We start from the raw sequence: 14,311 nt of genomic DNA, 5'->3' as shown, positions 1-14,311 counted from the left end.
CCGTCAGTAATAGGTTGAGTCATGATTACACGAATCAGTCAATACGACCGTAGTGACCCGTCAGTAATAGGTGGAGACATGATTACACAAATCAGTCAATACGACTGTAGTGACCCGGCAGTAATAGGTTGAGTCATGATTACACGAATCAGTCAATACGACCGTAGTGACCCGTCAGTAATAGGTTGAGTCATGATTACACGAATCAGTCAATACGACCGTAGTGACCCGTCAGTAATAGGTGGAGACATGATTACACGAATCAGTCAATACGACTGTAGTGACCCGGCAGTAATAGGTTGAGTCATGATTACACGAATCAGTCAATACGACTGCAGTGATTCGTTAGTAACAGTATGTGACAAAATGTCACCCAGATGTTGGGCAATTATTTATTTTTTCACTTGGATTAGACACTTCTATTTTCCACTTTTTCTCAATTTTACCATGGCGTGTTCTTTACTGTATTGTAGGCAGACGTGACAGAGCTATAGCATAACATATAGTGAGTAATGAATACTGGCTGTCCTTTCCACGTTGTTTTATTACTGTAGTTTTGATTCGGCCCTTGCAGTCAAGTCTTCATATAAGGTAAAGTATAGTAGTACCATCAGCAGCTCCATGATGCTCACACTGAATTTCACTGGCTGCATAGCAAATGACAAAAGTAGGGCACTATATAGGGAATATAGTCACATTTGGGGGACACTGTTTTCTACCATTGTCTATGCAGGACCATGCATGTCCATATCACATTAGGCTGAGAGTGACCTCTTGCTCAATGTCTTTGAGAGATTTTACACTCATTCCCTCAAAATTCCTCCCAGACCAAAGAGAAAAGGAATGTCAAACTGCTCTGCTGCAGCAGGGAAGTCCATAATCCACACTGACATCAAACTAAAGTCTGTGTTTTCATAGTGATCAACCTCCACTGATGGCGTTAAAAAGAAACATTCCCTTCTCTTTCTCTCTGTGTGAGAACACGTCAGATGTGTTTAAGGCCTGTCCGCTCTTGAACGAAACTGAAGCTCCAGTATGATCCTACTGTCTGAACTGTCCAGTGTCATGTTCTATGGTCTATGACGAGTCTATCCCTTTTGAACTTAACTTTAATATGTGTGATGGAGAAACAGATGGGAACTAGACTGGTTGTAGAGTAAAACACATGGAACAAAACAAAACTATTTATCAGGGCTACCTCACTTTAATGTCCAACTTATCGCCATACTGAAAACCCACCCGGCCCACACTCTGAAGGTCAATCCCCATTGAGGTGACGAAGCACACAAATGACTCGGGCTAGACATTAAAAAAGCAGGGTCCTCATTGAAAGTGATGTGTCTGCCTTGCTCTGGGGCCACTCATTCTTTCTACCCTATCCTGAGGTTGTTTCAGCCCCACAATAAACAGGCCAGACATTGTCACATGAGGGAGCCCTCCTCGCTATTATTTTCTAAAGTAATTACACCTTATTATCTGTGTTTACTTTAGCGAGGGTGAGTGCAGGTGTGGGACGACGCTTGGCCGTGGGCGTTGATGGGTCTCTCTCTCTCTGGTGAATGACTCGCCCCCTCGTGTCACTTTAAAAAAAAAAATTTACAAGGTTTTTTTTTGGGGGGGGGGGGGGGGATTGTATATAGCAGTGTCTGCCACTAATTTCAGCCCCACAAAAGAAACGTGCAATTAGGCCTATTATTGTAGCAGCTGCGTGTCCCCTGCCTGCACGACTACAACGGCCCCCGTCTTTCTTGGCTGGTGGTGGAGAGGCCTGCTGCGGTCGCAGAACCCTGGAACGACAGCAGTACCAACCAGGGTCTGAAGGAAGTAAAGTATAGCCTGGGAGGATGCTGTGTGTCCCCTCTCTACAGTGTTGACACAGTGGGATGGATCCATACATCACCCACAGCCACCAGGCCAGAGGAACAATAGAACTGTAATGTTACAGAATGTGTTGTATTCAGTAGTATTTTCACTTTTTATAGAGACCTCTTGCTGGTTATATTGCCAGCACATAAGACAATGGTCAAACCATGATCCAGGGTTTCATGTACAGATGCTCTTTTTTGCCAATGTGGACAAAAGCAACTGGAGCAGTCTATTGATGAAACAGTGGACCAATTTGAAATCATGTTACCGTCCAAAAATAAATCCTCATTGGGGTTCAGTTCAAAGAAGAAATGTGATTGTTGACACATCAATAGTGGTCAAAGTGGACAGACTGCCCATGTCAAGGTGAATTATGTGGGTTATAAATGAATGACAAAAGTTAGGTAAATGAAAAGCAATTGGGGGGAGGGGCAGAGGCCCTGCTCAAACCCCAACACAGTGAGACAACCTGCCACTCTCAGCACAAACAAAATGGCTGTGTTCTCCATTTCTCGCACTTACCGATTCTCTCACTCCGTTGCCTTTCCAACAATTAAAATAATGATCCGGCTCTTGGCACTTAGCTTAAATGCAGAAGTAAACGTGAGCATCTTTGTAATGTGTCAATCTTAGTCCTACATCCTAAATTAAAAAATGTATACATTTTATATTGCACTAGTAGTACCCACAACTGCAAGTTCAAATGGGGTCTATAAAGTCTAAAGACAGCAAATGTTAATTTTGGACTAATTGAAATTCCATTCTGAACAGTTGGCGAAATCAGAAAGTGTCATAAGGGCTTTACACACAAGGGAGCGGTTGGATTGTGGTCTGCAGACGAGTGTTTGGCATAATCACTGGTGAAGAGGGAGCTATAACCTCTGGGGAGATACCCTCTCATCTTGAGGACTTACACCTGTGCAACTTCACAAATATCAGAGAACATACCGTAAAAAGAGACACGCCATTACAAACAGCAGCCATGAGCAATAGATCAGATGTAAAATCATCTGGCAAAGACAGGGAACAGGATGGTCTGTTTTGCCTACAGTGGTGGAGGATAGATTAGATAAATTAACCCATTTTGGTTTGAACAGGAAATCAGGACTGTATCTAATAATACAACCATAATCAATAATATGTAGAGAAACACTGGAAAACAGTATGTGTAAAAGACTTTCCTAATGGCTATTCTAACAAGCTATCGCAGGTCTACCAGCAACATATAAAGAGCAGAGGGAGCAACACTGGAGGAGAGGAAGCAGCTCTCCACTCCACAGCAGGCTGGCAGGCAGCAGGTTATATTGACATCCATTTCTTCTCATTAAGACTGTGGGACTGAGAGTCCACAAATGCAGCGAAATCATTTTGCTGGGGCGAGTGTGGCTGGGCTAAATTGTCCTCCGGCTCAGTGCGGGGGTCCCTGCTGCACGGAGCCAGAAAAGCAGGGCCTGGTCGGGAGTAGGGCAGGCCCAGGCAGGGCAGGGGCCCCCATGCTGAGACCACCTCCCTGCCCCTGACAAACACGGCAGTGGATAATCTCTCCTTGAGACTGAGACCCAGCCCAACGCCATGAGCTCAAAGGGCATGTAGACAGCAGAGGGGAACACGCATCCCTGTGTGTGGATCATCCTACACACACCCACCCACACACTGTGCACACAATTTATGCACAAATCTCACTGCATGTGTGTGTGTGTGTCTCTCCATCCACTTCTGACTGACACACACCTGTTCATTGAATGGTTTAATATTGGAGAGTGACCATGTGAAAAATGGGTGGTAGTTTTCAAACTAAGAGCATTACAATGGAAAAATGTGCAGTGCAGCACTTGACTCTTTACTAACATCATGCAACATTCATATTGTGGATTAAAATAGATGGAGTGTGTCACACAGGCCAATAATTACTGGACCATTAAAACGTAGGTTAAGTGTTGCGCAGGCAGTAAAGCTACATTTTAAATCAATGGCTCTAACAAAAAGTGGTATTTAAATGGATGTTAAACCAAAGCCCTGGACCAAAGTGGTCTTTATAGTAAAAACATAACACTGTAAAATATGGATTTATATTAAAGCAGTAACTGACCAGCTGATTATATATAAAGAGATGGAAAATGTGCATAAATAAGAGTATGTGAACGAACGGGTACTTGAACAGAACCATCTTTAATGTGTACATAACTCTGAGGGGGGGGGGATTTACTCGTGAAACACCTTATTCTTGCTAAGGTTTCGTACAAAAATGTGTGCGAGTTTAGCATGTTAAACATGCTCCATTTGAAGTATGATGTTATAAATATAAAAAACATCAAGTCCATCCCTATCCAATCTCAACAGCCGTGTGGACTCAGCGGCTACTGCGACGTCTCCATCTTGTACCCATGTTTCTCCAGCTCCGCTCTGCAGAGAGAAAAAAAAAGGATCAGCCAATTGAGGTGATTACAAGGGTTATGTCCCAAATGGCCCACTATTCCCCAATTAGTGCACTACTTTTAACCAGAACCCTATGGGCCCTGATCAAAAGTAAGGAAAGGGATACCATTTGGAACACATCTAAGCAGTGCCGGAGGTTAAAGTACAAGTGGCCATCTATGTTGATTGAGAAAAGAGTTCTTAATATACAACTGAAGAAATACAACGCAGGCAACTACGGCCTACTTGTACTTAGGTTATAGACTTATAACATAATCATATATGAGGTCTTCTATAAATGTCTTAATAGCAGCCATCAAAGGTTTGAATAAAACAATGCAATATAATTGTCTGAAGTAGCTTACACTCAAAAATGAAAACAGACTGGCCACTTCAAGTCAATACAACAGTTGAATATTCAACAAGAGTAGCCTAAACATGTCCATAAATAAAAACACATATTGCTGACAATTACTCGAGAAGCACACATTGTAGACTGTCTGTATTATTCAAAGCCTGCATAATCATTAACAAATTACACGCAATTATGCTGACAAATGTCTCTCTATGTAAGAAAAGAGACACCACGAAGATGAACAGCTGGAAGCAGGAGCCTTCATCAGGCTTATCCAGACAACAGAATGCCTCATCCACCTGAAACGATGCATTCTCCTAACGCTCAGTTGGTGAACTCTGAAACATGTCACGAAAGCATCAGAGGTTCTTTTGAAATCGGAACAACTTCTACCAAATGAGATTTAATCTTGAATTTAGCTAGACGAATAGGATGGCTAATGTTATTCAATTGGCTTGCTTACTTTGACAGTATGTCAAACAATAGATTGGATGGATCAAATTAAGTAGGCTATATCATCAAGGTTGTAAATGGCTGCGTTTTACCATCTTCTTGGAAAGGAAGGTGAAAGCTCAGTGATGAAACGTCACAACTCGTGAACTCTGGTATCATCATTCTGGTTTGAGTTTCCCACTTAGAACTCTGATTTAGGAGGGTCATTTATAGAGGTTTCGGCTATTTCCGACTCGGGAAGTCGAATTTCTACGAGAGTGTCCGATTGAATGGTCCTGGTACGCTTGGATGCTATCAACTCAAGAATCAGATCACCACTCACCATTCATGAAGCATTGATAAAAAGACTACATGAAAACACATTTTGGTGATGAAATTTCACTCCCTTATGTCATAAAATACATTTTACCAAGACAAATGTGATTCTTTATGTTCTGAATGATTCAGTGGGGATTTTCTCTGACGTAACATTAACATTATGCCCTAAATGTCAGATTTCGTAAACTAATACATTAGATAATAAACACTGAGCTCGGTTGACATAGCGGTGCAGGTTTCTCTTAACAACTTTTGAGGATTTCACATTTTGTGGCCGTCCACGTCAAAGTTGTTACCGCGGGTCGCAAAAAACAGAATTAGCATGAAACGAGCTGAATTAAATGTAAAAGCTTGGTATATGCTCAGTGCTCATTGACATTTCAGAGATACAAAAACAAGCGTGAGAAATCTTTGAAAAATAACAAGAATTTCAAATATGAAAAGCATTTTGTAATATGAAAATACTATGCCATGTCTCAAAATTGATATCTATCTTGCCTCTATATTGTTATGTCCAGCTGATTGGATAAGAAATATGACGAGTTCAACAGGGAAGTGAGCCTGTCAGGTAGCCAGCAGCCTTAATTCTTGCACAGAATCCAGCCCAGCTGATGCGATGCAGTTTTCCAGGGTTTTTAACCTCTTTTTTGATTTAGTCACCCTAATTCTGACCATCATACAAGGGCAAAAACTCCCAAAACTTTTGAATGGATTATGATAGACATTAAAAAAAGGTTGTAAAAGGTGTAGATCAGTGGTTGATCTTCAAGGCATTCCTAGTCAATCACCAAACATTTCTGTAGAAAAGTCAAAGGCTTGCACTCCTTTAGTTTTTTCCTCTGTTGGCAGTAAGTGAAGTTGATTCAGAAGCCCTGCGCACCGGGTAGGCACAAAGTGTTCTATTTTGGAAACATAATTTGTATGAAAAAAATGTAAATAAATAACTGTCTGCCCAATGGACCAGGAGAGCTGTGGCTAAATCTAATTCGCCTACTGCGCTGGCCAATCGGATAGCTCAAATCATCGTTCCTACAGCTTCGACGACCATGGCCACAGAAGTTTGATTACTAGCCTACGTGAGATTTCCTAACTTTTATAACCATGACCAGAGAGACTGTCAATGAATACCGCAAAGAGCTGCTGTTTCTATGAGTGAGTTCAAGTTAAAAGCAGTCATTGTTTTAGTTCAACACTATTACAAAGCATAAAACTTGCGCTGCAGCTGCAATGACTGAGTAGCCAAGTGTATCGATAGCCCTGCGCTTTTATAAATATTAACAGCTTGACGTGTTCATTTTAATATGGAGGAATATTTCCCTTTCTCTGGTAATAGGAACAACATGAATTTGTGCCTGAGGCTGGTTCGGTGCGACGAGAATTCCACCATCAGGTGGAAGACAGTGTCCCCTCTCTCTGGTCAGTCTCACTGGAGGAAAGGAAGGAGAGAGCAGAGACTGTGAAAGACACTACTAATTATGATTTTTCAATGCCGATACCGATTATTGGAGGACCAAAAAAAAAGCTGATACCGATTAATCTGACATTTTTTATTTATTTGTAATAATGACAATTACAACAATACTGAATGAACACTTATTTTAACTTAATATAATACATCAATAAAATCAATTTAGCCTCAAATAAATCATGTTCAATTTGGTTAAAATAATGCAAAAACAAAGTGTGGGAGAAGAAAGTAAAAGTGCAATGTGGGATGTAAGAAAGCTAACGTTCACGTTCCTTGCTCAGAACATATGAAAGCTGGTCGTTCCTTTTAACATGAGTCTTCAATATTCCCAGGTAAGAAGTTTTAGGTTGTAGTTATTATAGGAATTATAGGACTATTTCTCTCTATACCATTTGTATTTCATATACCTTTGACTATTGGATGTTCTTATAGGCACTTTAGTATTGCCAGTGTAACAGTATAGCTTCCCTCCCTCTCCTCGCCCCTACCTGGGCTCGAACCAGGAACACATCGACAACAGCTACCCTCGAAGCAGCATTACCCATGCAGAGCAAGGGGAATAACTACTCCAAGTCTCAGAGCGAGTGACGTTTGAAACGCTATTAGCACGCAGCCCGCTAACTAGCTAGCCATTTCACATCGGTTACACCAGCCTAATCTCGGGAGTTGATAGGCTTGAAGTCATAAACGGCATTGCGAAGAGCTGCTGGCAAAACGATGGTAGTGCCTACCATCGCTCAGTCAGACTGCTCTATCAAATCATAGACTTAATTATAACATAATAACACACAGAAATACAAGCCTTAGGTCATTAATATGGTCGAATCCGGAAACTATCATCTCGAAAACAAGACGTTTATTCGTTCAGTGAAATACGGAACCTTTCTGTATTTTATATAACATGTGGCATCCATAAGTCTAAATATTCCTATTACATTGCACAACCTTCAATGTTATGTCATAATTACGTAAAATTCTGGCAAATTAGGTGGCCCAAAGTGTTGCATATACCCTGACTCTGCGTGCAATGAACACAAGAGAAGTGACACAATTAAACCTGGTTAATATTGCCTGCTAACCTGGATTTATTTTAGCGAAATATGCAGGTTTAAAAAGATATACTTCTGTGTATTGATTTTAAGAAAGGCATTGATGTTTATGGTTAGGTACACATTGAAGAAAGGACAGTCCTTTTTAACGAATACGCACCGCATCGATTATATGCAACGCAGGACAAGCTAGATAAACTAGTAAGATCATCAACCATGTGTAGTTAACTAGTGATTATGATTGATTGATTGTTTTTTATAAGATAAGTTTAATGCTAGCTAGCAACTTACCTTGGCTTACTGCATTTGCGTAACAGGCAGCCTCCTCGTGGAGTGCAATGAGAGGCAGGTGGTTAGAGTGTTGGACTAGTTAACTGTAAGGTTGCAAGATTGAATCCCCGAGCTGACAAGGTAAAAATCTGTCGTTCTGCCCCTGAACAAGGAAGTTAACCCACCGTTCCTAGGACGTCATTGAAAATAAGAATGTGTTCTTATTAACTGACTTTCCTAGTTAAATAAAGATTAAATAAAAGGTGTAAAAAAATATATATATAATACTTATTTTTTAATTGGCCAAATCGGTGTGCAAAAACGCTGATTTCCAATTGTTATGAAAACTTGAAATCGGCCCTAATTATTCGGCCATTCCGATTAATCGGTCGACCTCTACTACTAACGTAGTGCTCAAAACAAGTGAGAACTCGGAAATCTTCAACTTCCAAGTGTTAAAGACAACTGGGAAGTCAAATAAAAAATTGATCAGACTGGGAAAATTCGTTCTGAACGTCCTCCAACTCAGAATTCCAAGTCGAAAACTCTGGCATCTTTGTTGAGCTTGCGAGTTCCCAGTTGTCTTGAAAACACCATGACCATCAGATGCAGGTACCATCAGCACAGGAAAAATAAAAAAGCCAATTTGAAAATTACTTCAATTTAGTCTCAGCTGTACCTCGGAAGTGATACACCAACTGATCTATTTTCTTATCAAAGCTTGAGTTTTGAAATCTAATCGAGTTTGAAAAGAACAATATTGGCAGGCCAGGCAGATAGCCAATATGCTGTAATAATGTACGAGGCCTACTGCACAAACCTCCTTCCTACAGAACTGTTATTAGGTTATACTTAAGATGTTTATTTTTTATTTGAATCTGTGCGGTAGATCTCAGCTTTCTTTTTGACTGCGAAAGTGATCTTGACTCAGAAAAGGTTGGTGACCACTGGTGTAGACTAACAGTGATATGCTTACCTTTCCAACAAAGCAGAGTAAAAAAGACAACGAAATATAGAATGAATAAGGATATTTGGCTATTTACACAGGGTACCAGTACCAAGTCGATGTGCAGGGGTACGAGGTAATTGAAGTAGATATGTACATATGGGTAACTGACGAGGAAACAGGAGAGATAATAAACAGTAGCAGCAGTGTATGAGGACTCAAAATATATATAAAAAGGGTCAATCCAGATAACCAATAGCTACCGGGACTAACTATTTAGCAGTCTTACGGCATCGAGGTAGAAGCTGTTCAGGGTCCCGTTGGTTCCAGACTTGGTGCATCGATAGCGCTTGTCATGCAGTAGCAGAGAGAACAGTCTATGACTAGGGTGGCTTGAGTCTAGGGCTGACCCCATTTAGTCGACGGGCTGTTGGGTCCACCGAGACATCTTTAGTCGTGCAATAGAAAAAAATATATACACCACCGTTCAAAAGTTTGGGGTCACTTAGAAATGTCCTTGTTTTTGAAAGAAAGGCACATTGTTTTGTCCATTAAAATAACATCAAATTGATCTGAAATACAGTGTAGACATTGTTAATGTTGTAAATGACTATTATAACTGGAAACGGCTGATTTTTTTAATGGAATATCTACATAGGCATACAGAGGCCCATTATCAGCAACCATCACTCCTGTGTTCTAATGGCACGTTGTGTTAGCTAATCCAAGTTTATAATTTTAAAGGCTAATTGATCATTAGAAACCCCTTTTGCAATTATGTTAGCACAACTGAAAACGGTTGTTCTAATTAAAGAAGCAATAAAACTAGTCTTTAGACTAGTTGACTATCTGGAGCATTAGCATTTGCAGGTTCGATTACAGGCTCAAAATGGCCAGAAACAAATAACTTTCACCTAAAGGACTCTCAGACCATGAGAAACAAGATTATTGTCTGATGAAACCAAGATTGAACTCTTTGGCTTGAATGCAAAGCGTCTGGAGGAAACCTGGCACCATTCCTACGGTGAAGCATGGTGGTGGAAGCATCATGCTGTTGGGATGTTTATTTGAGGCAGGGACTGGGAGACTAGTCAGGATCGAGCTAGGCTGAAACACCTGCCTTACAAAAAAAAAGACCATGTTTTTATGGAGGCTTTATTAACTCAATGATTTCATATAATATATATATATATATATACATCTTCACATTGTTTGCAAACTGATATGTGACACGTATTAATACCAAAATTACATGCAAAACCAGCAACCCCCCAGGCAATTTTTTTTATGTACAAAAAATATGAGCTCTGCCCTACCTGCCCTGAATGATGACTTACCACTGATTAGCTTAAATTATAAATAAAACATTTCCCATTTGGAAATTGCATTCACGAATGAATGTGATCAATTGTCGTCATTATACTATAATAAAAGCTGAACATAAAAACCTCTGGTACGATTTCAAATGTATTTAGTGTTGTTTACATTGTTCCAAACGGTCAGAAATTGATATTGTAATCTAACAGCACCTGTTTGGCATATAATATGCACACAGCGCTTGCTCCTTGCCTTATTTTTCTTGATCTCCAGTATTATCCACAACTAGTCAAATGTATTACACATATCTGACTTCCCCTTTACCTCAACCAGTAGCATAAACATTCCCCCGTTTCGAGTTTATTTGTCACGCCCCCTGCATCCATTTCTATGTTACGGTGTTCAGAGTTAGTTATAACTAATTTATTGTAGTGATTATGATATGCTATAGGTCAGGCCCTATTGAGAGCAAGGGTTGAGGGAATAGGGAAAGTTTTCAATAAGTCAGAAATGGCTGTAATTATGTTGCAGATTCAGCAACACGTACAGCACAATTAACACTGATGGTCACTGCAGCAGGGAGGACAGAGGCAACTGATGCTAGTCACAGTCACTTACACAGTGCAGTAAGTCTGAGCCCCACCTGGCACAATCAAATCAATTACCGGTCAGGCTCCCTCTTCATTTGTGTGTCTAAAATATTTAATCAAACAGTGTGCTTAAAGCATCACACAAGCTCAGTTAATATAGTTGATTTGATTAAAACACATAAGGAAAAATACACGTTTTAACATTTAGACCAATCGATTGGTCAAAAGAACAGACAATTTTTTAACGTTTTGGACCGCCCTACTGGAATCTGACCATTTTAGGGCAGGGAGCTCGGCCACAGTGATGTACGTACTACCCTCTGTAGCAGTTGCCATACCATGCTGTGATACACAGTCAATATGCTCTCAATGGTGCAGGGTTTGGAACATTGGTTTTCTTAGAGGATTATCTACACAATTAACATTATTTTACCCATTGGTCAAAACATGCATTTTTTATTGGACACCCTACAACTACCAAGTACTCTCCTCTCCTCCCAGACTCTCCATCTAAAGCCTGATGAAATCTGCTGTGGCTAAACATTTAGCATAACCATTTTTACTGTTTTAGATACCATTGCCATATAATGTCAAATCATATAGGTCTACTCAAAAATCAAAGCATCGTGTCCCTTAAACGGAGTGGTACTTCTCATTTCTAGGGATGAGATGCTGAGTGGGGTACAATGATTTGTCATAAGTAAAAGGTAGTAAAAGGAGGTGGCTTACCTTAGTTGATTAGAGAAGTCGTCCTCTACATTGTCATCATCCCAGTTGTCTTCCCACACGTGGGCATCTTCATCCTCATCCAACCCAGTCCAATCTGAACACATAAATACAATTATGAGAATTACAAATTATAAAACGTTAGTTGACAAGCAACTACCGAACAAGTAACTCTTACTCAACTAGTTACTACGCTAGCTAGTTAGCCAACGTAGCACGCTAACTAGCGTTACAGTTAATTAACTGGCTTTTATATGTTATGTGCTGTTTACTTTATAGTTGACCTTAGTTTGCTAACGTTTAAATATGTAAAGTTGTCGCCAGTACAATCGCTAATAAGCTATCAGTGAACATAAGTGTCTAGCTAGCTGGTTAGCTGCTAGCACACTAGCTAGTTACATGTTAGCATAACTAGCAAGCTTGCTAAACTAGCTAGCCGAGTCACTGTTGGGCCCAGTCTGAGAAGTAGTCGCTAAATTAAAAAAATTCAGTGAAAACGGGTTAACATTAGTAACATATAGAACTAGAATTAATTTACCCTCGGCTGGGAATTCTTCAAACTCATCGTCCTCCTCTAATAATCCCAAATCTACGGTCTGTTTCTTGTCAGACATGTTCACTGCCTTTTCGTTGCGCGGGTCTATCGTGAACAAATGGACTTCCAGCGAAAGGGTTTATGGGATAGTGGAGGTTCAAGAGAAGGCTGGTTGCTCATGAGCAGACTGCTCTGCCAACAGAATCCCATGTCACACGGTGCTCCTGATTCTGCACGACGGTAAACAATTTAAATCAGCATACTGTATGTTGATGTGTAGCTATGTTGAGTTATTTTTCGTGTCTGTTTTTTGCATAGGCTAAAATAGACCATGTTTTATTTATTTTGATTTTCACATACACCGGATAGGTGCAGTGAAATGTGTTGTTTGTTTTACAGGGTCAGCCATAGTAGTACTGCACCCCTGGGATAAAATAGGGTTTAAGTGCTCAAATCAAATCAGGTTATTTGTCGCGTACACAGATTTGCAGATGTTATCGCTGGTGTTTCTATCTCCAACAGTGTAGGAATAATATCTAGAAAACGAAACAATACACACATAATCCAAAGGTAAAAATACATAAATAAATATCAGAACGAACAATTGTTAGAGTTTGGCATCAAGGGCACATTGATACATCGACTCGGATATTCCAACCAGCGACCTTTCATCACCTACAAAGCCCTCCACAACCAACCACGCACCTACCTCTCTGACCTTCTCCCAGCCTATCCCCCCTCCTGCCCCCTCCGCTTCAACTCTGATGGTCTCCTTGTCACTCCCCCATTCCGCCTCTCCGCCGTGGGTGTCCTGGCCTTCAGCTGCTCTGCCACCAGGAAACTGAAATGCCCCCCCCACACCTCTTCAAGGATGCCTATAATCTATAGCCTATGGTCTATGATTTACTGGCCTACCCCCCTTCTGTGTCTTCTCAGTATACTGTACATACAGATTTGAAATTAAACGTATTGGGACAAACGTTCATGTGTATTAAACAATGATTTGTATTTGGTTCCATAATCATTGCATGAAATTACTATGTCAAGCTTGTGACTCACCACATGTGCTGGATCCGTTTGCTGTGTGTTTCAGATTATTTTTGTGCCTAATAGAAAGGAATGGTAAATAATGTAATGTCTAATTTTGGGGTAACTTTCATTGTAAATAAGAATATAATATATTTCTAAACACTTCTACATGAATGTGGGTGCTACCATGATTACAGATGTTACTGGATGAATCGTGAATAATGATGACTGAAAAAATGATAGACTCACAAATATCACCCCCTCCCCCAAAAAAAGCTAACCTCCCCTGTTATTGTAATGGTGAGAGGTTTGCATGTCTTCAGGGTATGATATTTTTGTGTCTGTAACTTTCACACTAATCATTATTCACGATTCATTCAGGATTATCTGAAATCATGGATAATTAATGTAGAAGTGTTAACAAATGTATTCTATTCTTATTTAGTGAAAAAGTGACTCCAAAATGACACAATACATTATTTACCAATCATGTAGGCCTACTGTTAATGTAAGATGTCCTTGAGTACCTTGAAATGTGTCCGCTAAATAAAATGTGTTATTATATTATTATTATTAAAAAGTGGCCTAATTAATACTTTCCTGTGGATATTTTGTAAAAAATGTCGACCATCTGACGGACCTACCGCACAGACAACTGGTAGAGTGGAGAGTAAGTTCAAATGTAATCGTATTCAACATTCTGGCTTGGAAAGAAACATTCCAGGTTGTTTTGCAGTACTTTGTTCCAGACTGTGTCATTTTTTAGGCAAGGACCAGGTAAATGATCTTGTCAACTGTAGCTCACAATCATGTAAAAATTAAACTAATTCAGACTATTTAATATCAGTCAGTCAAACTTATGATTTGTGAAAAAGTAAATGCAGCATTGTCAAAGCATAATCACACTCAAATCCTTCTTACTTAAAACACAAAGCCCTGCGCAGTCCTTCGGTCCCACAAAAAAATACACAGAA

The 14,311-nt window shown here is 40.1% G+C and overlaps 1 protein-coding gene across 1 annotated transcript; it reads right to left on the bottom strand.

Moving 5' to 3' along the window:
• Positions 1 to 4,016: 4,016 nt before the first annotated feature.
• sem1 (SEM1 26S proteasome subunit) lies at positions 4,017 to 12,470 on the bottom strand. Its single transcript, XM_046327589.1, has 3 exons — positions 12,312 to 12,470; positions 11,777 to 11,870; positions 4,017 to 4,269 (listed from the first exon to the last, which is right to left on the bottom strand). Exons 1-3 carry the CDS (start codon positions 12,385 to 12,387, stop codon positions 4,224 to 4,226), a joined length of 216 nt encoding a protein of 71 aa, XP_046183545.1. The 5' UTR covers positions 12,388 to 12,470; the 3' UTR covers positions 4,017 to 4,223.
• Positions 12,471 to 14,311: the final 1,841 nt, after the last annotated feature.

The sequence above is a fragment of the Oncorhynchus gorbuscha genome, linkage group LG24 (assembly GCF_021184085.1).
Source record: "Oncorhynchus gorbuscha isolate QuinsamMale2020 ecotype Even-year linkage group LG24, OgorEven_v1.0, whole genome shotgun sequence".
NCBI lineage: Eukaryota > Metazoa > Chordata > Actinopteri > Salmoniformes > Salmonidae > Oncorhynchus > Oncorhynchus gorbuscha.
Note: the sequence above shows the minus strand (reverse complement) of the source record. Positions and strands in the feature narration are given on the sequence as shown.

Bases quoted from the DNA above. Each gene is read 5' to 3' on its own strand.
- sem1 (XM_046327589.1), bottom strand. From the start codon at position 12,387: ATGTCTGACAAGAAACAGACCGTAGATTTGGGATTATTAGAGGAGGAC. The intron at 11,871-12,311 runs GTAAATTAATTC...TTATGTGTTCAG, and splicing joins TGAAGAATTCCCAGCCGAGG to ATTGGACTGGGTTGGATGAG. The intron at 4,270-11,776 runs GTAAGCCACCTC...TTCTCTCTGCAG, and splicing joins GACTTCTCTAATCAACTAAG to AGCGGAGCTGGAGAAACATG.